At 58.7% G+C, this 26,469-nt stretch overlaps 1 protein-coding gene across 10 annotated transcripts in view; it reads right to left on the minus strand.

The window, feature by feature from the left end:
- Positions 1-26,469, minus strand: part of LOC122368318 (muscleblind-like protein 3) — a 54,993-nt gene that overhangs the window by 3,843 nt on the left and 24,681 nt on the right. For 4 of the 10 annotated variants that reach the window (XM_043342135.1, XM_043342137.1, XM_043342133.1 and 1 more), the window contains exons 3-8: positions 17,874-18,032; positions 8,920-8,970; positions 7,505-7,660; positions 6,558-6,773; positions 3,609-3,644; positions 2,777-2,918 (exon numbers count right to left, since the gene is read on the minus strand). In XM_043342135.1, coding sequence (XP_043198070.1) covers positions 2,777-2,918; positions 3,609-3,644; positions 6,558-6,773; positions 7,505-7,660; positions 8,920-8,970; positions 17,874-18,032 — 760 coding nt within the window. Of the gene's footprint in view, positions 1-2,776; positions 2,919-3,608; positions 3,645-4,246; positions 4,319-6,557; positions 6,774-7,504; positions 7,661-8,919; positions 8,971-17,873; positions 18,033-26,469 lie in introns of all 10 variants that reach the window. The other 6 variants (XM_043342141.1, XM_043342140.1, XM_043342138.1 and 3 more) reach the window with 5 other exon arrangements.

A 26,469-nucleotide genomic window follows, 5' to 3' on the forward strand; every position in this document is an offset into this window, starting at 1 on the left:
GCGGCGAGCGGCCGGTGGCGCGCCCGGCGGCGGCGGACGCGCCGCGGACACCGGCACACCGCGGCTGGTGGAGCTCGGTGGAGCCGAGAGTCCGTCAGGACGGTGAGCAGGTGAGCTGGCCGCATCGGCGGGCCGGTGTCCGCGGCGCGGCCGCCAGTCAGCGGGGTCGAGGGTCTGTCAGGCAGGGAGAAAGTCAGTTTGGAGTTCAACAACTAGAAGGTCAGCTCAGGGTCCATAGTCAGAGAGCCAGTATCAGTCAGTCCAATGTCCATTAGTCAGTCCAAGGTCCATCACTCAGTCCAGAGTCCAGAGTCCAGGGTCTGTTAGTCCAGGGTCTAGTGTCCGTCATTGAGAGAGTCTGGGATTGATCAGTCACAGATTGTCAGTCATCGGACAGAAAGAGGCAGTGACGGAATCGGACAGAAAACTGGCTGTGGGTCTGTCAGTCATCCAGTCAAAAATGATCCCAGTCCAACATCCAACCACGTCAGTCAGTCCCATAGTCAGCAAGTGCTTTCCCAGCCATTCATCTAATAATTCCCCAGTCAGCAAGTGATGACTCCACCCAGTCAGCCAGTCAGCGATACCTGAAGCGCGTCAGTCAGTGGAGCGGTTGGACGTTAGTCACTGCCGGCCGGGCGCGTTGAACGCAGCGTGCTAGTTAGATCGGGGGAGGGTGGCGCGTACGTTGGACGGTCGTTTTAGATGCGCTCACATGCACCAGAGGCGGCCGGACCGACCCCAAGTCACCGCAGTCATTCAAGCCGGCCGCACACGGAAAGATAGACACAACACAGGCCACCGCACGGCCCAATCGAAGCCAGCCGCCAGAGATCCACACCTTAGTACAGAGCGGCGCGCGCCGGGCCGCGGGCCACCGGGGCGGGCCGCGGGACTCCGCCGCGGCGGCCCGCGACCGCGCAGCGCCGCCCTCCCGCCGCACACAGTACAACAGCCAATGCACGCGGCCGACACACGGCGGGCGGCAGCACAGTCGGCGCGGCCGAGCCACACGGCCCGCAAGCTCTCTGTCTGGTCTCCCTCTCCAGTTTGGCACCGAAACTGTGACCTCTCGGCGGATACTAAGTACGCGGCCGACGCGAGTCGACCCAACAAACAGCGAACGCGCGCGCGCGCAGCGGATATGGCGGCGGCCGGTCGCGGCGCGGCGCATCACAGGCAGCGGGCGCGCGGCCCAGCACAGCGGCTAGCTCTACCACCCTCTCCCCAGCCCGGCCAGCGCGACGGCACGCAGCTCGCTGCCACCGTCCGAACAGCTACTGGAACGACACTACACGTTTAGAAACAGGACAGCTCAAAAATATGGCCAGGGACGCGTGCCGAATGGGCAGTCACTGTGAATTTTTACAGACAGTTGAACTGTCAGACTGTGGAGCAGACCAGTGACAATCACCAGCTCGACTACGTTAACACACCAGCACAAACCTGTCCAGTACCGCCATCATATGGCACAAAAAGAAATCCAAGCTTACCGTAACTAACACCTAGACAGGGTGATATGCAAAGCACGATTCATTCATACCGAACAAATACCCTAGGCTTGACACAGTCCGATCCGTTCGATATGTTAAAGAAAATACCGAAAACGGCGGTCTCCAGAGACCGGCACAACTTGCAATTTAAGCTCTCTGTTTGTGTCTGTATTCTACGTCTGCCCTGTCGGCTCACTCGTCACTATCACAGCTGACTCGGCGGCGCTCGCAGCCGCCCACTACCGAGACCAGCATGACGATCACAGGATGGCGACCGGAGCGGCGCAGCCTCCGCCGCCCGGCCGCGCGTCAGCCAGCCAGCTCTGCCCCGGACCGGTCAGAATGTGCGCAGTGGATAGGCTGAGACCGTGTGCGTGCTGAAAGAACGAATCTCTCGGTCCGCCACACCCGGACCGCTCACATTTTGCGCATGCGCTTCAGCGCCGGTTCGCCGTTCTGGATCTGGGCGTAGGCGGCGGCGGCGGCGGCGTTGGCTGCCGCCAGCCCGGTCTGTGCGGGCGCCGCCCCAGCCAGCATCTGCTGCTGACTGGCCAGGACGCTCGGCTGGCCGTAGCCGGCCATAGCGAAATAGGGAGACGCCGAGGCCGTCGAGCCCATGGCCAGGTAAGGAGAGGAAGAGGAATAGGCCACGGCGGCCGCGGCGGCGGCGGCCGGCTGGGCGGCATACAGCGCCGCCGCCGGCTGCAAGTACGGATTGGCCGCGTACTGCTGCTGCTGCTGCTGCTGCTGCTGTAACAGCAGCCGCTGCTGCATCAGCAGTCTCTGCTGCGTCTGCTGCTGCTGCTGCTGCTGCAGCGCCACCTGCAGCTGGTACTGCTGCTGCTGCTGTTGCTGCTGCTGCAGGAGCAGCTGGTCGGCGGACAGCGCCACAGGGGCGCCGGCGCCGGCGGTCAGGCCGGCCGCCGCCACTGGGTAGCCGACGGGGCGCACCCCGGCGGCCGGCAGCGCCGCCTTGCTGATGGCGTAGCCGGTATAGAGCGCCGGGTTGATGACGGGTGGCAGGGAGCCGGCCGACAGGGCCGTGGACGTGGTCAGCGCCGTGGACAGGCCGGCGCTGACCGTCACTGGCTGCGGGCCGGCGGAGCCGGCGTCCACGCCCGAGGCGCCGCTGTCACTGGCTGACGCGGCCGACTGGGGCGGCGGCGAGGCGGCGCCGGCCGCTGCCGACAGTCCGTTGGTGGCGGTGCCGTGCGCCGAGCTGGCGCCGGCGCTGGCGGCGCTGTGGCCGCTGGCCGGCCGCTCGTGGTCGGCCGTGTACTCACATGGCGTTTGGTGCAGATAGCTCTGCTGCTGTTGCTGCAGCATCAGTTGCTGGTAGCTGGCGGCGCCCGGTGCCGGGTAACACGGTATGCCCGCCTTGTCACCGGCCGAACGCTTGTAGGCCACGCCCATACCGGGGAAGGCCTGGCGACAGGTAGACACACACACAGACACACGGGTCACACGGGTCACTGGTCAGCCGGCTGAGACGGGACGGCGGGACGGCCGCCGGCGGACCACGACACACGTTACACGCGCTCAGGGCAGGCGCGCGTCAGTCAAGCTGCGACCCATGGCAGGCAAATAAATGTTTCAAAAATAGCACAATTTACACAAAATTTATCTGCCGTTCACGAGATTTGAAAGCAGGTCGCGAACAAGGGCGCCTGCATAACGGTACACTAACGACGATTCGAGCTGAACTGATACCACAGGCAACAAAAACCTCAGCGGTTTGCGGAGAAATAACCTTTGGCCTCTTGATAAGCACCATCATCGTTTGTGAGCAACCTATAGTTCCATTACTGCACCATGGATTCGCTAGAAATGAGACCACTGAGTGGAGTCACTGACAGGGTCCTACCCCACCGGTGCCCTGTGAGCCGTGCGGTCGGACTGTGGCGCAGGTGGCGCAGGTGGCGCGGGTGGCACGGGTGCTCGGCCGTGGGGAGCGGTGAGCGGCCGGCCGGCCGGCGCGGTGGGGGCAGCGGCGGGGCGGGCGCACAGATATACACGCTGCAGCCACGGACAGACAGGGGGTGACGGCGGAAGGGGACGGACCGCCGCAGACGGCAGAACATGCACTCAGTGCTCCGACCGGTGGCCGCAACTTACACCAAAGTATACTTGAGCGTCGTAGGCAGGCTCGCCCTGAAAACGAGAGCAGAGCGGCGTCAGAAGTCGACCCATGGTGGGCGGCACCCACACACACAGAGCTGGAAGGCAGAGTCAGTACTGGAGACTGGAGAAGGATAAGTTGACGCAGACGGAAACTGAATCTGATTTAACAGGCAGAGGAACGTCAGAAACATTTATGGGCCCAGAGTACAAGGGCAGCCATGCAATGTTCAATTCAATGGCACAAGCGCTCTCAATTCAACATTCTCGAGTGCACACATGAGCAAAAGAAAACAGACGGAAGAAATAAACGTGAGTGAGCGGCATTCGATTATTGAGTTATTGACTCGATTTGTACAGGTAGCAGTTGAGCAGGCGCCTCGACCCGCCCGTCTACCGCACACGGCCAGCGCACCCGGCCACAACGACACACAAGCACGCCAGAAAATAAGCACGGAGCTCGCAAAGGCATGTTAAAGAAGGAAGAAATTTTGACACTGTATTAGGTATAAGAGTATGTGCTCTGGCGGCTGTGAAAGGTGGTGGGTGCGCTGGCAGCGACTGCAGTATGTACAGGCGTCAGCGGGTGGACGAGCGAGCCGCGCCGGTGTCTCGCCACCGCCCCCAATGCTAACCAGCTCATCGGCGGCGTCTCTGGGACGCTTGCGGCTTCCGTCGAGAGCAGCGGCCGTCAGCGGCTGCTCCACCTTGAGCCGTTAGTGGGCGAGCGGCGTGCAAGCGTCGCCAAGCCAAGCAGGTGGGTGTGCCGAGGTGGGCGGCGGACACGGCAGGGCACAGCACGGCCGGCGGCCGGAGACCAGACAGCGGCAGTGGCGGGCAGAGCAGGGAGACGCAGAACAGAGAGAGACAGAGAGAGAGAGAAACTCATCAGCTCGGCGGGCGGTCCAGCGGCGCCGACCAGGAGAGGGAACGGGCGGTGGGACAGGCAGCGGCCCACATGCGCCGCGTATGTACAGCGCACGAGGCACAGCTACCGAGCGGCCCCGCCAGCCGCCAGCAGAGCGGCCCAGCGACCGTCAGCAGAGCGGCCCCGCACACGGGAAGGGGAGACGAACTCGGCCACGCCGGCAAACGGATCATCTGGGCTGCTCAAAACCGCCAGTAATGACGGCATACTTCTCAGCGACAAATAAAAAGGAAATACCCCAGATGACACATCCAGATTGATGGACGGTTGTTGAAAACTCAGCAGCACCTCTCAGAGCATAATTCCGGCATGGCCACTGTTCGTCACACCTTCACCATTCATCTGCATGTTCTCCTCCCACAATCGTGCACAGATATACACAACACCGATATCCAATCTCAGGCGCAGTCACAGCCAGGTCAATATGTAATGTACGTCAGCCAAATGTTGTAACCCATTCACTGTAACAGAGCATGTATGTGAGTGTGTCCATTGTCAAAATGTAAACACCGATCAAGCGGCGCCACATATGCCAATCGACAGAGCCGCGGAGCCGTCAGCGCTGGAAATGGTCAGTTCAAGCACACACCCGCAGCCGGCGGCGCATATTCACAGGGCGCGCGTCACGCCAGCCGGCCCAAGCTCCCTGTTGTCCCTGCCACCGGCGCCGGTCAGCGCGTGTGTGTGAGGTGGCGGAGGGCGGAGGGCACCCGCCGACTTCGGTGGACGGCACCAGCACATGGAAAGCGTCCGGGCCAGGCTGGGCGGCGGCATGCTGGCAGATGTGTGACGTCACATGCCCTCGGGAGGCGGCGGAGTGGAGGAGATGGGGAGGCAGGGGAGGCAGGGGAGGCAGCAAAGCCACATAGGCGGGGAGGCAATGAAACGGTCAGAGAGGGTGAGACACTGGTGACAGAGAGGAAAAGGAGACAATAATGCAATTTTACTGTCCAACATCTAAAGATAATCAGCATTTAACGCTAAAATCTCGCGTTTCAACTTTGGAACTATATGTTGAATTACTTTGGTCTTATCTTAGGCTTTGAGCATTGGGCAACAATTGAAAGACTCAGAAACGTTAATGGATATCGAGCTAAACACACTAAGCAATTGAATATTGACATGCTTAAACGTTTTGACGATATGCATGACAACTTCAAGCTGGAGAGTTGTATGACAAAACTAGCATAGTTAAAAGAAAATGACACCAAACTGCTACAAAAATGATCGTGTTGTGTCACCAAACACATGCGGCAACATGTGTCCAAAAAGGTTAAAAAAGAATTAAACAGAAAATGGATGCATGTCCGATTAGACAAAGCAGCTTGAGTTCAGCATCAATTGAACGGCAAACATAATGATAAATTATTTGTTAGCCATGCACTCATTAGGCATGCTATAAAATGTATTGTAAAAATGTCCGCGCATACCATAAAATGTATATTAACCAAAGAGTTAGGAAGTTGATTTTGTCCCAAAACCCATATCAATAGACAAAACTTCACATCAATGACAAAGGTGGATGGAGCTTCAATTCGTGCAATCGGCCAGTCCGAGCGAAAATGATTGAAAGGTAAGAAAACAGGAGATATGAATTTATAGACCTTATAGATAAGAAGGATTGAGTTAAAAAGATAAATGAAAAGATAGATTCATTTATAGGCTGATGGATTGATCGATCGATTGATTGACTGAATGAAATATAGATAAGAAATATTGAAATTACTATAGATAATTGGCGATTTCGAGAGAGGAGAGCGAGCGAGAAAGAGAGAGAGAGAGAGAGAGAGAGAGAGAGAGAGAGAGAGAGAGAGAGAGAGAGAGAGAGAGAGAGAGAGAGAGAGAGAGAGAGAGAGAGAGAGAGAGAGAGAGAGAGAGAGAGAGAGAGAGATGTGAAAGACAGAGCCTAGGAGCGTCGGACTGGCCGAGCCCATGCAGTGAGGTCGGCCGGGTCGGGCCAGGCCGAGGGTCTCGGGGTACGGGGCCGGGGGGTACGGGGTACGGCGGGCGGTGCCTACCAGTGCGGCGGGGGAAGCTCGCGGAGCCCGGAGCTGGGCCTGCAGGTGCGAGGGGGGATGGAAGTAGCGGCACGGCTCGCGGCCACAGCGGCCCTTGACCGCGTCCATGCACACAGTGACCTGGCCGTCGTCCACGGCCACTTGGTCCGGCGGGTGGGCGTAGCGACACTCCTGTTCGGCGCGCTTGCACGCGCCCCGCTGAAACTCGCGACAGACCTGCAACAACAGAGCCAGGCAGAGGCCTCTCAGCGGCGCTGCACGGGCCCGCGCGGGCGGCCCGTGGCGAGGGGAAGGTGACGGCGGGACGGAAGGATCGGAGCAGAGGCGGCTCTTCTCCCGCCGGCGATCGGAGCTGCTTGTCGGACTGGACGGATGGAGGGAGGCAGGGAGACAGAGTCGGGAGCCGGGGCCGGCGGGGAAGCGGGGCACAGGGTGCGGCGGAGGCGTGAATCCAGCAACCAAGCTGCTCCTGGGTGATGGTGGGGCTGAGCGGGTGGCTGCGGGCGCGGCGGGGTGGCGGCGGGTCGGTACGGGTACGTCAGCCGCCCGGGTCAGCTGCAGGGCACACCGACTTAGCAGCGCGGCGGCGGCGGCGGCGGCGGCGGCGCGGGAGGCAGAGTATGTGACAGTCAGCTGCGCCAGACCACACGGGCCAGAGAGAGACAAGCGTGTGCTACCCTACGCTGCGCCGGTGCCGGTGTCCGCGCCGCCCGAAGCCCGGTGATGTAGCTGGCGGCGGCGCCGAGAGACGCACACACACGCACACGCACACACGAGACCCCACACGCACAGGCGGACGGACACAGAGAGACGCAGAGACGGCCCGCTCACACACAGACAGACAGACAGACGGCGGCCCGACAGCGGCCCGGCGCCGGCGGCGCCCTGACGGCAGCGCTATGTATATGGCAGAGGAGCGGCGCCGGCAGCGGCTGCTGTGACCTTACCTCCAGCCGGTCCGAGCGCTGCATCTTCTGCTGCAGCTGCGGCAGTGCCAGCGGCGCCACCAGGCCGGCGTCACCCACCGCCTGTGTCGGCGCCGCCGTGTAGAACTGGGACATGCTCGGCGGCAGGCTGTACATGGGCGCCGTCGGAGACGTCATCTATCGGCAGGACGGGCAGGCGTTAGTCGGCACGGCCACCACGGGCGCGTTGGGGAGGCGGACACTGACGCCCGTGAGCCGAGATCGGCTGGCAGACATGTCTTTTGCAGAGGGATAGTGCTGGCAGAAAGCTGAGAACACTTGAGCGATAATATTTGGCAACGAATGGCAATGTGAGCCGCTGACATTAATAAATTGATACATGAGTAGATGATATGCATATTGCATATAGAAGATATCGCCGCCGCGCCTCGGGACGCGAAAGTGGCTCCGCTACAGCGTTTACCGAGGTCAGGCTGCGGTGACCGGGTCGGCCCTACTCACATGACCCAGCCTTGAGAGCATAGACCATATGCAGGGCACGGTGGCGGGGCATGCGGCTGGGACACAGCAGCAAGGGTCGCATGCAGGGCAGGCGACATGGAAAATGAGGGTGATGGTGGGACACCAAAGCCGCACTACCACAGGGCCCCGTCTCCCCGGGCTTCAAGTAAGCGACTAGCAAATACTGAGCAAGAGAACGGCTGGCAGGACCCCTCCCAGCATCTACCCTCCCAAGGAGCCCACATCCTTCGCCAGTTCTCACAGAAAATTCGTAGGAGTAAAATGAATGTTCCTGGGAGAATAGAAAAAGAGACGTCGATGGAGAAGAATGTCGGAGAGAGGGAAGCGAGTAAGCAAGACGGAAAGAACAAGAAAGAGCGAGAGAGAGAGAGAGAGAGAGAGAGAGAGATAGAGAGAGAGAGAGAGAGGAGAGAAGAGAGAGAGGAGAGAGGAGAGAAGAGAGATGAGAGAGCAACAGAGAGCGCGCGAAGGAGGTTCCTCCCGGCGCCGGTCGGGCGGGCGGGCCGACCTCCCGGCAGCAGCCCGCTGCGCCGCGCCGCGCCCGCTCGCTCGCGCAATCGATGCCGGCGGACGGCGGCGGCAGTGGAACGGAGCCCAGCCGACCCGCCCGCCTCTTTCCGGTGAGATAGCGCCCAGTTCCGGCCGGTCGGGCTAGCGCTGCTCAAAACTGGAGGGAGAGGAGACGGTAGGCAGCCGACTAACGGCAAAACCGGCAGTTGGCGACTGTTCTGTGAGGCGCGCCTTATCGGTCTGCCCGGTTGTCTCATGGCGGCGGGAAACGGCGAGCGAGCGAGGAGGAAGAGAGAGAGAGAGAGAGAGAGAGAGAGAGAGAGAGAGAGAGAGAGAGAGAGAGAGAGAGAGAGAGAGAGGCGGTCAGGCGGCGAGGCTATCGGCATGCACGGTCCGTATATTACCTCTGCACCACCGCCGGCATAGGCCAACACCAACTGCCCGTGACTGGCGACCTGGCCGGCGAGACAGACGAGAGGGCAGCCTCAGCAAAGGGAGTTACGGGCGGGGGACGGCAGGCGGCACGGGCTCTCTTATGCCGGCACTGGCGCTAATGCACGCTCTAGCACCAGTGTCGGTGCCGGCACCGGTAACAGCAGCAGAACTGGTATAAATACTGGTACCGAGACCCATACTGTCTGTCACCAATACCAGTAGCGATACAGACACCAATACCGATGCCAGCACCGACGCTAGCACTAGCACAGGCACTGGCACCAACACCCGGCGACCGGTGAGCCATGGTGCCAACCAGCGATGAACTAGATCGGTGCGGACAGGTAGAAAACACACGCAAACAGAAAGCCACGACCCGGCAGCCAAAATTAACCACAGCAGCAAGCGGGCGGCGACGGAGCGGGAACAGGGCTGGGATCGAAAAGGATTAGGTTCTGTGTTTTCTAGCGTACGTGCGTGCGTCAGAGATGAGCAGTGTGCAGCGTGCAGTTTTCTAAATACGCTGCGTATTCTTTTTTCTGTGTGATGCGTGCTTGTATGCGTGTGATTGGAGACGAAAGGGGAGACAGAGAGATGGGGGAGGAACGTGTAATGCAATTACCGGACCTTCCCTTTCCCCGCCAGTATTTTCCCGTGAACAAGGCGTGTGGAGTCCTGGTCCTGGCCTCTGGTGTCCGGGCCAAGAAGTTACATCAGTCGACTATGGAGAGCGTTGGCCGACGCCCCACCACTCTCCTCTGAACTGAACTGACCTGCCAGGTCCGACATCTGACCACTGGCCCGACCAAATGACCAACTGACTGGTGCAGTAGGCCAGCGACACATTACTGTCCTAACCAACGTAAACAGTAAACACATTTCTGGGAACGGCGACTCGACAGAGACAGATATGCCTCTGCTGGCGCTTCGTACAGCACTCAGATAAAGCGGCTGACGTACGGAAGCGCAGGCCAAACGTGTGTTTTTCAACCATCACTCTACTTGATGCGAGCTCGTCGGATGTGTGGGGAGCCCTCTGGCTGGTAACGTGACTTGACAGTTGTAGGAATTTGATTAGATTTATCGTCCTTTGATCTCTTCGACACCAAAACTGTCCGCAGTCCGATAAGTTATCTTTCGTATTAATGAACAAACATGATCAGTAATCACAATTGACACTAAGAATCACCGGATCACCAAAGCCGGCCTACGCCTTTTCCACACGAGTCTTTCACACAATCACTTTACTCATAAGTCATACTCCTCCCAGATGCCCCTAAGCCCCAAGCAATCTTCTCTTCTTGCCAGGGCCTCACCCAACCTGACCCAAAAAGCAGAACATTCAATTCACTTAACAAATAAATGACCAGTTCACGTGCACTTTTGAAACAACGCCCTTTCAAGCGGTTACATTAAATCACACTCCTCCCCGATCCTGATCGAAACCGTACCGCATGGGAGCCCGCACCTGCCGCTGGGACCGCCGGCACTGTCCCTCTCCCTGACCCATCTCCTCCCGGTTCTCCTCTGGGAGACGCACAAGGAGCGGCCCTTCGTCATCTGCGGTATCACTCTGAGGCTGTTCCACGTGCGCCTCACGGGGCTGCAGGTGGCGCACATGTCTTGGCACCCCATCCACTTCCACAGTCTGCAGTGACACTCGCCCAGTCACCACTCCCTCGTTGTACTGATCGTCACATCGCCCCCGCGCCGATTTCACCCACACCGCATCTCCCACGCTGTACCTGCATGTATCTGGCTCGGGCTCTTCAGCGGGCTGAACCGGATCCACTGCCTTGACTCTCACTGTGTACTTGTACACCATGCTGACAGGGGTTGCTGCGTCGGTCGAGTCGTCCCTCGGAGTCGCATTGTACAAATACACCGCCTCCGGCACGCCACATCCCTTCCTCGCAGCAATCACCTTCACGGAGCGGTGATTTCGTTCGACGATGCCATTACCCGATGGTGCGTACGCTGCTCGGTACCGCACCCGGGTGCCCCATTCACGGACGAATGCCTGAAATGCGCGGCTGCGGAATACGGTAGCATTATCGGCCAGCAGCTCTGAAGGTGCTCCCCTCTCGTAGAAAATCGATGACAGCTCCCCTGTGACGTACGCCGCGCTCTCACATCGCAGCTGGCGCCAAATCGCGAACCTTGATGGTCCGCAGTCTACCATCGTCAGATAGAGGCGCCCCTGGAAGTGCGTGACATCAACTGCGACGCGCTCCCAGACAATGTCTACCGACAGCTGTCCGCCAGTCCACTTCTCCGGTGCCGGGTCAATCGACCGGCACGTCTGACAAGCTGATACAACAGATCGTGCCATACGCTTGGTGACCCGCAAGTTTGCCCTCTTGGAAAAGTACAAAGTTCTTCTGACACCTGGGTGTCCAGCGGCATGATGCACCCGCTCCACCTCCTTCACTAGCCCGGCTTCATCTTCGTCTCCTTCTGCACCCGCCATGATGCAAGCCGGACCGCTGCCTGCACGCGTGTCTCGCCACCGCTCCGGCACTCTGGTGAGCTTATCAGCTTTGTTGTCAGCAGAGGCCACGCTGTGAACGCTGATCTCCAGGCTGTACTCGTCGGCCAGCATCTTCAGTGTACTCAGCCTTCGCCTGATAAGCATTTCCGAGACGGCCTTCGTCTTTAACCGTGCTTTGCCGCTCAGGAGGTCAGTGATCCAATGGTACACAGTACGCGAATCCGTCATCAGTCGAACTCTCTTAGCACCCCAGAGGATGGCCATGTTGACGCCCTTCAGCGCGGCATCAAGTTCTGCCATGTTGATGTGTTCCGTCGGTTGGTCGCAGCCAGCATCCGTCCTCCACCACCTCGCCCTCGATCTCGAGGACCACTCCCAAGGCCAACATGCTGGCGTCCGCCCAGACCGTCACCTCGTTCCCTTTGACGTCCCACTGACCTCTCGCTGGGTCATCTGTGTTAATTTGCGTCATTATCTCTTCGATCAGCCCATTCACTAAACTGTCCTCGATGACGTCGTCCCAAGCGTCCGCCGCTTCATTAGCCTTCCGCTTCAAGAACGACACCGCTGGCCGCAGCCAGCCACACACCGGAAGGTGTCCAGTCAAACGGCCGCAAAGCGAGAACACCTTGCGTTTCGTCACCGGCCCGTCGATCTCTCGGACGTCGTTGTCCCTCTTCCATTTGAGGTTGCCATGCTCTTCCTGAACTCGGAGACCGAGAATCCGAGCGCCTTCTTTTGGTCGTACTGGTTCCTTGCACTGGAGCCCAAAGGCTCGAAGATGTTTGCTCACATTTTCCGCGGACATCACATCCTCATTGACCAAGACATCGTCGACATATGATGACACTGCCTTTGCCACGTCCTCGTCTTGATTCACCACTGCCTCGAGGACTGTCTTCATCACCCTTGGTGCGATGTTCAGGCCAAATCCAAGTCGACTCAGACAGTATCTTGTTCCTTTGTACTCGACAGTCTGGTAAGGCCACAGAGATTCGTCTACATGTATCTGAAGGTATGCTTTCTGGAGGTCCAGAAGCGCTACGTTCGCTCCCATCTGACGCCATTCGCGGAGCTTCTCGTCACACACATCAACATCTGCCGTGTACGTGTCGACAAATGTGTTGATCTCGCGGAAGTCAAGCACAGGTCGCACCTTCCCTTTATTCTCTTGGACCACTGCCATGAGTGGAATCAGGCCTTTCGGGGGACCGTGTTCTTCTTCATCGTATTCTAGTAGCCATCCGTTCTTGATCCAGGTCTCAATCTCCTCTTCATAGTCCTTTCTGACCTCATCCGGCACAGTATACTCGCTCACTCCATTCTTGAGGCGAACTGGTGGCTCCTCACCGGACCACTTCCATTCCACTGTCCAGCGCTGCAGCTCCGCAGCGAAAACGACACGGAAGTCTTCCTTAAGGCTGAAACAGACTCTTTCCGCGTTCAGGAAATCGCATGCGAGAGCCTATTCAAATACATTAGTTTCCTCTCGCATCGATCGCACGCATCTCTCGCACTACCCGCATCAGGAAATCGTATCTCCCTGACAGTCTTCCCGCGTCGTCCTGACGCCTCGCCCGCATCACCCGCAAGCATCGCCCGCACCTCTCGCTCGCATCGCCCGCAGCGACATCTTTTCGGGATGCGAGAGAGTTGAAGTTCAGTCAACTTTTCCGTGCGGGCGATGCGATTTTGCAGAGGGCAGCACGTCCGCCATCTTGGAATGTAAACAAACTTGACCTTGGCAATTTATATTGGTGGATGCGATTGATGCTAGTGCGTATTTTCCATGTCTTAGGGTCTAATTAGCACTTAATTGGGCATAGGTTAATGCTATTTTCTAAAGACATTCGTAATTCCATAAATTTAGCCGTTATTCGTGCGTCAACATCTGCAAAATGATTGAAAGAAGATCTGCCTGACGGAATCAAGTACCAGCTACCTACCTCCTCAACCTAGCCAAAAGTAGGTAAGTACCAAAGTAACCCTAGCTATTGATTACCTTCGTGATTAATAAAGATAATAATTACTTGATCTTTTTTATTGCAGGATGAAGTTTCCGTTGTTTTTAGCTACACTAAACTTCAGGAAAATCGCTAGTGCTAACCGTTGCTGGCCTACTTGAAATAGATAAAAAACACCTCCTAGAAAGGGTTTTGCATAGCCTTTGCTGCCTTTTCCGATAAATTCCGCCAAAATGATAATAGAATTGGCCTCAAATTAAGTCATGATTGCACATTAAAGAGCTCTCTTAGTCTCTTGAATCAAAGGCAGGAAACTCATTTCATGTATGTAGGAAGATACGGAGACAATTGACATGAAAACTGGGCTTCTGTCAAAAGAATGGGACGGGTGCTGAGTCTATATTCTATGTCCATCTTCCACCTGCTCCTTCTGGCTTCTTCCCATCCCCTTCTCCCCAAGGTCGGCACCATTTCTTTGTTTTTCTGTCCCCTCTTTCCTCTTTTTGTTTTTTTTTCTCTGATAGCCTTAACAGCATTTTCTTTTTCAATCTCATAAGTTTATGAGTTATTAATACGATTTTTCAGAACGAACATTGTTTCTATTACCGACAAACCTTTCAGATCATGCTGATTGCTGCCTATACTCAAACGCACTTTACCGTGAATGCCATTTCATTGGCAAGTGACCAAACTTTGCTTGATTGGGCAATCGTCTATACTGTCTAACTAGGTACTTATTCGTGAACTTATCAACCTCTGTGGGTTTCCATTGTTCCAGCACGTTCCAGCACTCGGATCAGCCCACAACCGCTGTCCACAACAGTCCGACTGTCACCACACCGCCAGTTCCGGACGAGTCGGTGCACGGTGGTGACTGCCCAGTGCCCACGACCCACGTTACTCAGGGACTAACGAGTAGGGAAGCATCCTGGAATCGGAGGGAGGGGCAGTATTCCGCTGGCGATGCTTCTGCGACTGACCCCACGGGGAACGACCAGACTACCATGACAACCGTCAACGCAGACAACGCGAACATCACTACTAGACGCACCTCCTTCATCCAAGCAAACATCACCAGCCTAGCAGCAGCCGTTAACCCGCGCCGAGCCGGTGCTCGGCGCCAACCGCGCCGTGCCCGGGGATCTGTGAACACCCACCCCTTCTAGCTCGGCTCTTGGGTAGCATAGGGATATGTGGTGAGTGGCTTTCAAAGGAGCGTCCAAAACCAAGACGATAATATATCGGTCATTTTTTAAAGTCAAGTCGAAGTTCAGGTCACCAGAGGTTATCAAAGGTAAAATGTTGCATATTTCGACATTTTCGAAACACCGGTGCAAAACTTGGGAACCAAGAGAACTTCAGCGCAACGGAAAAGCGCGTTCGATCATAGCCATTTTGACATTGTTTTGTGATTAGCTCTCAAATTTGACGGAGGATGAAGGATTTAGATCATAGAGGACAAATCTTGACTTAGCCGTTTTAAGGAAAAACCCTTTTCTGTAACCTCTCCTGACTCGATAAAATTTGTAATGACAGCATCGCACTCCTCTCGTCGAGACGCGTCGAATCAACTGTAATTTGACCTCAGGTAAAGGTCATAACCTAACCGGAAGAGGTCGACATCATCTGACTAATACCTGACAGCTCATGACCTTGAACTGAGGCCAACTTTTCAAAATGACACTTCTCGTCGAGAGGAATCGAGTTAAAAATGTTTAAAGGCTATTTTAGGAGTTCTGGCCTCTGTAGGCTAAGCTAATGATCGGAAGTTGACCTTGGCCATTACCGCATACCGGAGCAAGCGCTGAAAGGGCTATCAAATAGGCAGTGCGCTTTTCCATCGTGCTGTAGCTCTATTGGTTTCCGAGTGATGCGTTGTTTTCTAATGTTGAAATAGGCAACATTTTATCTTTGATGACCTCTCGTGACCCCGGTTGATCTATTTAACCTAAAAATGGCTGCAATGACTTCGTCATGATTTTTGACGTTATTTGGAATGCCACTTACCGCTTCGTGGGCCAGGAATCAAGTAAGACGGGTCATGTTCGGTCCCCCAGGGCCCGGCGCTATTGGTGCCGAGCAACGGCCCGGCGCAAGATGTCAGATCTTGTTAGAACAATGCGGTTGAATTTGGACTACAATAAACCGACACATAGTACGATATACGTTTGTAGTTTGCCGTCAAAAGGTGAGGCATTGCATGAAAACAAATTTTCACACAAATTTAGATACCTACTTGTACTTCTTCTATATCGATACCTTGAGTTCCCTCTCGCACGGACAGTGCGATCGATGCGAGAAGTCGATGCGAGAACTGCGGGTGATGCGGACGAGCGAGTCGTGCGAGAAGTGCTTGCGAGACATACGATTTTCAGATCCGAGTCGTGCGAGCGATGCGAGCGAGCGATTGATGCGGAAAGAGTCTGTTTCAGCCTTTATCAACAGTCAGATCTTGCAGGTCCCCCACACAGCCACATGCTTCGCTCTCGCCGGCGAACTTTACCTCAGAGGGCGATCGCACCGCTACTCCCCCGAGAGCCCTCACTCCATCCATGCCGAGAATCGCACTGAATCCCAGCGGCTTCTTAGCAACCACAAGTGCATCAACAGCTACTGGTGCCATCCCCGGAACCTGCACACGAACACCAGCCGTACCCGCACATTCCAGCCTCTCCCCGTTGGCCGTCAGCACGTACACGTCCCGCTTCTCCCAAACAGCGCAGAGTGACGAATGAATCACAGTGCGAGTACATCCCGTGTCAATTAAGACATCACAGTCAACTCCGTTCATCGATAGCTCCCTCACCGGCAGCGCGCCGTTCCATCTCAGTCCCGAGAGGAGGCCGGCGCATGGACCGCCTCTCGCTCCTCGTTTTCCGGGCACTGAGCCGCGATATGCCCACGCTTGTTGCACCGGAAACATCTCACCATGCTTGGACCGTTTCCTTCACGCGCCTGACATTCACGCGCGATATGTCCCAGACGACCGCACGCGTAACACGGCCCTCGCTCCTTCCTCCCTCCATTGAAGCGCTGGTCTTGGCCGTCTCTTCCCCGTCGCACCACCATAGCCGTTATATCGGGTACCTTGCAGTCTTCCCGTAGGATGGCTCTGGCCCTATCCACGACTTCAGATAGAGTCAATGACTCCATGCGAGCGCCGGCCCGTAGCATTTGCTTCACAGATTCGGGTAGGCCGGCAACGAAAGCGCATCCCATCCCTTCTTCGGAGAGCCCTCCAAAGAGGGTTGACAGCCGTTGCAAGTCTGCCAAATACACATCTACCGATTCTCCCGTGCCCAGCCGACGTGCGCTGAACATTTCATACGCAGTGTATTTATCAGCGGCAAAGGCGCGTCGCAGAGCCGCCTTTACTTTAACCGCCTCTCTCCTGTCCACTTCAGGCAGCTGCCGATAAACAGCAGAAGCGCCACCCTTCAATCGCAGTGGTATGACTACCACTTGATCTGCAGCCGGTTGCTGAAGATTGCATACCATTTCCACCTTTTCGATCCAGTCGACAACATCCCCAGTACCGTCGAATTCTGGGATCAATCTCACATCGAAACTTGCCATGGTTGAATTGAAATAATGTCTAAAACGAAAAGGAATGCCGAAATAGCTTGTAGGAATTTGATTAGATTTATCGTCCTTTGATCTCTTCGACACCAAAACTGTCCGCAGTCCGATAAGTTATATTTCGTATTAATGAACAAACATGATCAGTAATCACAATTGACACTAAGAATCACCGGATCACCAAAGCCGGCCTACGCCTTTTCCACACGAGTCTTTCACACAATCACTTTACTCATAAGTCATACTCCTCCCAGATGCCCCTAAGCCCCAAGCAATCTTCTCTTCTTGCCAGGGCCTCACCCAACCTGACCCAAAAAGCAGAACATTCAATTCACTTAACAAATAAATGACCAGTTCACGTGCACTTTTGAAACAACGCCCTTTCAAGCGGTAACATTAAATCACAACAGTATTGAGACGGAGCGTGGCCAGGGCAGTGGGGTGGGAAATGACTGCGTGTTTCCGCCCCATCCCTGTGTGACGCCCCCCTGCTGGCGCCACCCACAGCCGTGACACGGCAGCTCGGGCGGTCACAACCGTGACGTGGTCGTGATGTGGTGTCACGTCACGTATTGTGAGCGCGCTTTCCGCTGCCCTAATAAGGGATGTGAGTGAGCCATGAGTTCTGGCATAACGGGGAATCCTCCTAACTAGCGGGAACTCCCTCCTAGCCACTAAGGATAGCAAGGGACTGGGAACACCCACAGATACAGGCAAATAAACTGAGGAGGTCGGGGCATACCGAGCGGTGGGCCCACAGCAACACAAAGACAACGACAAACACCAAACCACTGACATGCAGACGGGCTGGCGGGCGGCGGGGGCCGTTAGTGAGCGGCGGCGGGGGCGGGGGCGGGGGCGGGGGCGGGGGCGGGGGCGGCCCACTCACCGGCACAGTACCCGCCATCGGTAGACTGCCGGCCGCGAACTGCTGCATCAGCGCGTTCTTGATGGCCAGGTTGTTCCTGCCGTTGATGAGCAGCTGTTCTTTGAGATGTTGTGGTGGATGGAAGTACTTGCATGGTGGCTTCTCGCGGTTACACCGGCCCTGTGAACGCAGAAAAGAGCTCGTCAATAGGAGTCACTGCATCGGAAACTGTTCACTGCATAGGGCACTGATCACTAATCGTCTACCTACGTATCATTAGCAACCATTGGTTCGGTCACATGGTCAGACACTGGTTATTAGACTGAACACTGGTGTCACCACTGCTTAGTCATTGATCACTGACAGTTGCTGAACCAAACACTGGTGACTGACGACGACCACTCTAGAGATGTGATCCAATCCATAATGTGACACCAGCCGCGCGTCACGGCGTGTACACAGACACAGAATGATGGACGACAACCGGCGGCCGATGTGTGAGCAGGCCGGCCCGGTTCGACGGCAGCGGTTTGGAGCTAACGAGGGGCGTGGGGCCGCCGGTCGCTGCTGCTGCAGTCCCGGGGAAATGGCACAGCTCCCGGCAGAGCTTCGGAAATGGCGGCGCTTCCCGTCTTGCCACCAGAATAACAACTCGCTAGATGGGACGGCGCGGAGCCGACCGGCGCCGCGGCTCGACCTTACTCGGCAGACGGAGACCAAGATAGGAGGGAGATGCTGACATAGCTCAGGGCGGAGACGCTGAGCAGACGGAAACGCGAAATGCCGACCGCACGAGGTGCAGCCAGGATAATTATAAGCTCTGATTACTAGACCTCCACTGGCAGTAGGGTAGAATTCGGCCGGCGGTCAGCTCCAGTACGCTGTGCCGCGTCCCAACAGTCTGTCTCCAAGAGTCGCTCTGTGCAACCGTTCGGTCAGAAACGGTGTGGGAAAGCGCGACCGGTCGACCGGGCCCACTTAGCGAGCCAAACGCATGCGACAGGTGGTCGCTGCCACCTTGCCCCGCACAAATACGAGTGTCGGGCGAGTACGTGCTGCGGCGAGCGCCCGGCTGTCGGGGGCGACACCCACTACACGCCCCCCCCCCCCCCCGCAGCCCTACACCACACCCCACACAGGACCGCCCGCCTCCCACACAATCACACTACACTGGGCGCGCATGGCGTGTGACCGACCACAAAAAGTGACAACACGTGGGGCGGCGTTTTTTGTCCCGTCCGTCAGTCGGCTGGGAGGGTAGCGCTGGCGGCGGCATCGACCGGTGAGGCGGTGGGCGCCGGTAGGACGGAGAGAGCACGAGAACAGCTGACTGATAGACGAGGACACACCAGTCACCCACTATTCCTATTTCGGAAAGAGACGCAGAGAGCAGAGGATCGGCGACCGACTGCCCTAACCGGTTGTTGTGTCAGTTATAGCTATAGTTCCATTAGTTGTAGCCTGGGTGAGCACAAGAACACCCCAGGCAGGAATTCCTCACCCCAAACCACCGTACACTTCGCGTGGAGAGGTACACGGTTCACCTCTGTGGTCATATACAATCCGTCAGCCTCAATCTTTCGGAAGACGGATAATCCAAAACAGTCTTATCGAACTTCTATACCTCAAATGTACGACTTTTAGTGCCCTTCGCACAAAGAAAGGCAAACAGTCGGCTTAGCGAATCAGGTGTTTCCTACATTGACTATCTATCCTAATCACCCGGTCTATAATTGATCATGTTATTGAAGTCCGTAAGCGGTGCATTAGGTATGCCATATTATACAAGCCAATATGGCGGAGAAGAGCGACGAGCCGCAAAAATACAAAAGGTTTCAATCTGCCCGGGGCGGAACACATCCATCAGATGCGCCTCAGTGAACGACAGAAGGCAAGACGCGCAATCTTTGAGCTCCGTCATCTACGAACAAAGAACGGCTTTGTTATTGACCAATGGTCATCTCAGATATAGGATACATCCAGAAAGCTGTCAGCAGTGGCGGCGCGCAGTAATGTTCAGCGCGAGGTAGTGTTCGGGGGCGAGCTGACAGGCGCCCCCACCACTGACACAAGGTTTGTAAAGAGAACGGCTCAGAGATGCAATGCCCAACAGCGATCGCCATGGGACGGGGCTCCACAGCACACCATGGTTCTCAGTTTGATGGACACAATGATCTCAATGATCTAATGTCAGATGAACATACGAAAAGGCACCAAAAGTCCAAACTAGAACGCGCATCAGTATACAACAATAATTACCAAATGTACATAGATACAAACCATCAGTTCTCCCATCCATGCAGTCATACCTAAAAAAGCTGCTCCATCCACGGAAATCAATGATGTTTGATACGCCAGTCACCACCAGCCTCCTAGCGATGGCTGGATTGCATATCCGCCGACTGGCCAGGGGCGGAGACCTCCCTGGCCTGCCAACTGAGTCTGACAGACCGTCGCCGCTCTGCGCGCGACACCGGACACCAATCTCGGTCGCCGCTTCTTCATACCGGCAAAAAGGATCGTTTTTCTATGCCGCAATCGGGGTCGGCCGGCCGCGCGCACCGCTCAGTGCCGCAGCGCGATTCGCGCCCGCCACGGCGGCGGACGGACGTAAAAAGCCGCACTGCCCGGCCGGCACAGCGCGCGGCCACGCGGCGGCGGCTGCAGCGACGGCGGCGACGGGGCGGCGGCGGCCGACTGACGCCCATCGATCCCGGACAGCGGCCGAACAAAGGCAATGGCGCCGGCCGCCGCCGACCGCCCGCACCCTCTCGAGCCAGCGCCCGCCGGACACAATTAGCATGATATAATCGGCCGGCGTTCCGGGGCACATGCCACTGGGTCAGGTCAGGCCCTGATGGCTGGGTCATGTCCGGAGGGGGAGGCTGCAGTCTGTGATAGTGCGTGTGTGGGGGAGTGGGAAGCAGGGGAGCCTCTGCGCCTGTGCGCTCCCGTAAGTGTTTGCGCCGCGGGGGTCGCTCGGGTCGGCTCTGGGCGGCCAATATCCGGCGCCGGCTGTCGCCAGCCGTGTCCGTTATTGCTTCCCTATCGATGGCGGTGGGGTGTGGGTGTGGCGCCGCACCCCTGCACTGGCGCCAGGCGCCGCCCGCCCGGGCCCAGCCCGCAGACAGCCCGCTGTCAGCCATGGCTCTGCAGCCGGGAGCAGGGACGCCGGCCGGGGCTGCAGAAAGTCTCAGCGGCAGTCCGTGCAGCCCGCCCGGGACCGCTGTGTGGTCTGCCGGGACCAACTGCGCGGTCCCGCCCGGTGCCATCCTACCCGGGAGTCACACAAAGCGAGCGGGAGCGGCGGGGATGGGCGGAGCGAGACAGCAGAGTCGGCAGCGTCGCCGCCGCTGGAACGAGCACGGAGAGCTCCTGCCGCCGTCTCAATGGAGCCATTGGAGCGCCGGTCCTGCCGAGCGGCCGCCGCGGCCGGTCGGCGGCACTGGGTCAGACCGGCCGACGCCGGCGCCGCCCCGGCGCGCGCACACAGAGAGTGGCACACTGCAGCCGCCGCCTGTCCAGTCAATGGCCGATTGCGCTGCCGCCGGCCGGGCGCGCAATTCCAGCTGGCCGGCGATTCCGCTGGATGGCGGTGGCGGATGGTTCCGACGGTCCTCCCTCCCTCTCTCCTCCCGGCCCAGCTGCCGCCGGGGCAGTGGGCAGTAAAACGGCACGTGGCGCACGCCGACGCGGCCTGCACTGCGGCGGTCGGCTCGGCTCGCCAGGACAGGGAGGGGCAAGAGGTCACCGACCGGCACGGGGAGCCGACTATTCGACGTTATGGCGGCCGCATGACCGCCACCCGTGCACTGCGGAGTGCGGCGGACTTGAACAAAGTACGGTGACGCCCCGGCCGCAACCCCGTCATCGCTCTGATGACTGCGACAAAGCACAGTGTGCACTGTGCATCAGTAATGCACGATCTGTTCCCGGCACCAGGGCTGGTTCAGATTCCGGTCCGTTGAGGTTTTGCCTTTTGGTGTCTTCCGACACTAAAGAAAACGGGCAATGTGCAACTCTCGCTGCAATGCTGAGCTGGAGATGGGTTAGGGGAAGTGTTTGCACCTTTCGTGCTCAGACATGCAGTAGAGCGTCTGTAGCGCTGCCACGTCATCTCAGTGCACCCCACGGCCAGACGCCGGTCAGGAGCACTCCCTGCAGACCGCCGCCGTCGGCCGCAGACGGCCACATTCCCTCCCGCCGCCCGCTCGGTGCCCGCTGCACGCCGGTGCATTGTTGTCGCAGTCCGGGGCCGCGCGCCACAATAAATGGCGTCTCGGGCGAGCCGGAGGTGACCGCGGTCCGGGCGCCTCGTGCCGGAGAGGCCGGTCGGGGCAGCCGGTGGAATCCCGTGCCGGTGCCAGCGGCTGCAGTGGGCACTGCAGGGGACCGACAGAGGCCGACAGGGGCACCGGAGCGAGCGGGCGGCCCCGACCCGGACTGGGACATCACAGGGTGACAGCCGCGGCCGCCCCGGGACACGGCCACCCTAATTACCGCGCACACTCCCTCCCCAGCACCGCCCGGCAGCACCCAATTACTCGGCCCATGTCTCCCTGTTGCGGCAGGCCGGGAATAGGTACGGCATGGAGACAGGCCAGCCCACCGCGCTAATGTCTATTGACAGCCGCCGGTTGACCTTTTGCTTCCAAATCCCGTCAACAAGAGCATTAGTGCGCACAATGGCACTGGAGCGGTCGGCTGCCGGTGAACGGGGCGCTGAGCTGGGTTAGCGCTGCGGTCTGGAACTGCGCCGCGGCGCGGTGGGGGTGTCAGGTGTACCGGGGCCCAGCTGCCGCCGGTGGTGGCCGCCCGGGCACCGTTCCAGCCGCGCTGACCGCCGGTCAGCCGGCCGTGGCACGCTGCCGACACCGGCTGGCGGAAGTTGACGCCGCTCCAGGACGGCACACTGTTGCTGCTCGGCCGCCGCCAACAGAGCTCGGTGGGGCCCTCCCCTCCGCAGGCCATCATTAGCCGTACCAGACCATGCATTATACGACAAAAGCAAATGGCATTGGGTGTGGTCTATTCACGCGCTGTCCATCAAGGGACGGATTGTTTGCGCCCACCAAAGGAACCTGATGGCGATGAAAGACGCAGACTGGCTCAGTTCCCCAGCGCTAATTTGACACATGTTCTTATAACGGTGCTTCCAAGTCGTAATCACAATGCGGAAACAAGTAGTAGCTGATTACCGTGATTACCAGTACGAGTGTTTTTATCAACATCTACACGCTCTAGTGCCGTGTGAGTGCCCGTCGCGCCGGTGAGCTCTGTTACCGGCAGCCACACGGTGCGAGCTGAGGTCGTGCCGTGTGCCGCCCCGCGCCACTGACCGGGGCGGGTCCCGGCGGTGCCGTAGGCCCCGTAATGCCGGGCGGGCGGGCGGGCGCCGGACGGCACCATCGGACAGTCGGCGGACGATTCGGCCGCCGGATCAATGCAAAACGCCCGGCCGTATGGCGCCGGCCGGCCGGCGGCGGGGCCCGTCAGTCGGCCCGCAGACCGGCCAACGCCCTCCGGGACCGCGGCGACCCCTGAACCACACCTCTACCGGGCTCCACAGGCCCACGGCAGCGCCAGAGACACATCCCGATCCAGCTCCCCAACCCACTCTGCCAGCCAATAGCCACAGAGCCCGCGTCCAAGCTCACTTCAACCAGCTACCCAATCCTGAATCTGCTGTCCCAGTCACGTAACCAGCTCGTGCCAGTCCTTTCCAGTCCTGAGGTCGCTCTCCCTGTCAGTCAGTTTCCAGTCCTGAGGCCGCTCTCCCGGCCAGCTCCTCGGTCCCCAGTGCAGTGCGGCGGCCCGGACCGCTCGCGCCCGTATGCACATACCAATGGTCGGCGGCAGCGGCCGCGGACGGGCGCCGCCTACTGATGCAGGCAGCGCCGGCCGGCCGCGGTCACACGGCTGACACGCGACGGCGCCGCCAACCCAGCGTGCATACGGCAGCGATCTTCGCACGGTTCGAGTCTGTCCCGGGCCGCAGTGACCTGGTGACCCGCGCGGTCCGGTCACCGGCAGCACGGTGCGCCGCCGCGGACGGCCGGTGTCCGGCCGACGTCTGCTCTCTCCCGGCCGGCCGTGTGATCACCCGCACAATCAGCCTGCATTCAGAGGCGGCACACGGCCGTACCGGGCGTCATTAGCGACCAGACGGGCGCCGCCGCTGTCCGCCACACTCGCGCAGACGACAGCTTAATGAGGCCGAGCGGCGCGCGGCGCGAACCCGGCCAGGTGTCGGCCCCACTGCCGTCTCCGGTGGCATGACGGCGCAAAAACCGGTCACCGATCAACGGCTCGGCGCAGACACACACGGCTGGGGACGCGCGCAGCCACCGGCTCAGCGCTGACGCACGCGGCTGGGGACGGGCGGGGCGCGAGATCTGGCACCGGAGACGGGCTAGCGGCGCGGCATGGGCTGACGCCATCAATTTCGCGCTGCAGCTGCTCCGCTCCTCGCCAGGTAAACAGAGACGGCTATGCAAACACACCGTTGCCATGGTGACAGGCTTTGGAGGCTCAGGCGGCGCATGAGCGCGGCATGACGACGGCTGTGCGCCGGTGCTGAGATAGGGCTGGGACTTGACTGATACTAGACAAGACCGGGACCGTAACGGGACCGACCTGGGACCATGGAGCGCCGCTGCACGCGCCGCCCATACACCAGACGCTCGCTCAGCCGGACACATCGAGCCCATCTCAGAGCGCGCTAAAAACGCCGATAAAAACGGCGCCGGCTCTGGTGCGCGGCGGCGGGTGGCGCGGGCGCGCGCCGTTTCGCGAGGCTGCGTGCCGCGGCGGCCGGCCGCCCGCCGAGCGGGGCGCACGCCGGCAGCGGGCAGTACAGCCAGACAGACGGACAGACGGACGGACGGACGGACGGACCGCCGGGACCGGCGACACCCGGCCAGTCGTAACCCCATGGCAAACAGTCGGCCGGAACCATGGCAACTTTGATCAAACAGAGCGGCGGGCGCTATTGCAGCGGCGCTGCGCCACAGCGCTTCATTAGAGGCCAGCCGGGGTTGGAGGCAAACACCGGCCGCCGGCGCCCCGGGCCGCTCCACCCCGCACCGCTCCACAGGTCCACCAGTTCACCCGACTCCATCGGTCAACATTTCATCGGACTCCAGCGGTAAAAGTTCCATCGGACTCCGCCAGTCCGCCCGGCTCCACCGGTCCAAGGTCCATGGCTCACCGGACTTTACCGGACTCAGCACTCAGCAGGATCAACGGACTTCGGTTCAACCGATTCCAGAGGCCATGCATATTACATAGCCCACACTCCACGATTCGCAAAACTCCGCCGGACCTCACTAGTCCCCGTTCCACCGTATTCCACCGGTCTTACGGATTCCACTACTGACGGTCAGCGGTGCATGGTGTGGCGTGAAGTTCGATGGATGAAATGACAAATGGTGCCTTGCAAAAGCGGCACGTGGCAATTCAACGGCTGTGCAAGTTTATTAGTTTCTATGAACTATCCCCTAGAATGGCCTTCGGGTTCTTTGTTGGTGGATTTCCACAAACTATGCCACAAAAATCACTCCCGATACATATAATTCGATCGACACTGCGACTATGTGATCCGGAAGGCTCCTCACTGAAGGTATCTGGGTACGGTGAACGGCCACAGTGTCAAATACAGGCCGCCACTGCTGAGATCGTGCCTAGGTTCAGTTTCCGGGATCGGTGTCTGGCTCAGCACAGATGCACTTAGGCTGAAGGAATGGACCAGCGGGATCAGGCCACGGGAGACCTGAGGTCATTAGTTGAAAACAGTTCGTCCAGACTGGATTTGCTTATGCAAGACTTGGAGTGTACTAAAAATCAGTCGCAGTCGCGAATATTCATAAGAATATTTGCTGGCGACAAATGTTTTATACCATATACACAATATTTGCGCTTTAGACCAAAATGTAGGCAATTTATCAAGCAATTTTGCAGTGAGTCCGAAGGCCTATGCCGGACGGTTCTTCGCCGATGCCGAACCGGAGCCGTTACATCTTCCCAATGACTGGACCACAGCCGTCATATCTACCACGGGACTGAGCCCGAGCTGATGTATCTCCCCAGCACTGAGCCCCGCCGTTATATCTACCCCGGGACTGGACCCGAGCCGCTGTATCTCCCCGAGACTGAGCCGGTACCGCTGTATCTCCCCAAGACTGAGCCCGAACGGTTACAACTACCCCGGGACTGGACCCGAGCCGCTCTGTCTCCCCGGGACTGAGCCCGCAGCCGCGGCAGCCCTTCCGAGAACGGAGCGCTCGCCGGCCGGCCGGCCAGGCTCGGCGGCGCGCAGCACTCCCCTGAGCCCGGCCGGCGCCAGCGGCCGCCATCCATTCGAATTTCGCACCGGCCATGGCGCCGTGCAGCGGCGCTCGAGCGAACGCGGGGAGGAGGGAGGCGGCGAGAGCCGGTTCCTCGCGCCACCGAGTGCAGCACGCCGCGACACAAGGTCAGACGGAGCCGGTGCACGGCCGGTCGGACCGCTGCACTGGCGCGCCGGCGGGCCAGACAGGGCGCCGGGGCTGGCGCTCTGCAGCCGGCGGCCTGAGGCGAGGCGGCGCACCGCAGCACCTGCCCGGTGTAAAATAAACAG

This window comes from Amphibalanus amphitrite, unplaced genomic scaffold (genome assembly GCF_019059575.1).
Source record: "Amphibalanus amphitrite isolate SeventyFive unplaced genomic scaffold, NRLGWU_Aamphi_draft 000939F_arrow, whole genome shotgun sequence".
NCBI lineage: Eukaryota > Metazoa > Arthropoda > Thecostraca > Balanomorpha > Balanidae > Amphibalanus > Amphibalanus amphitrite.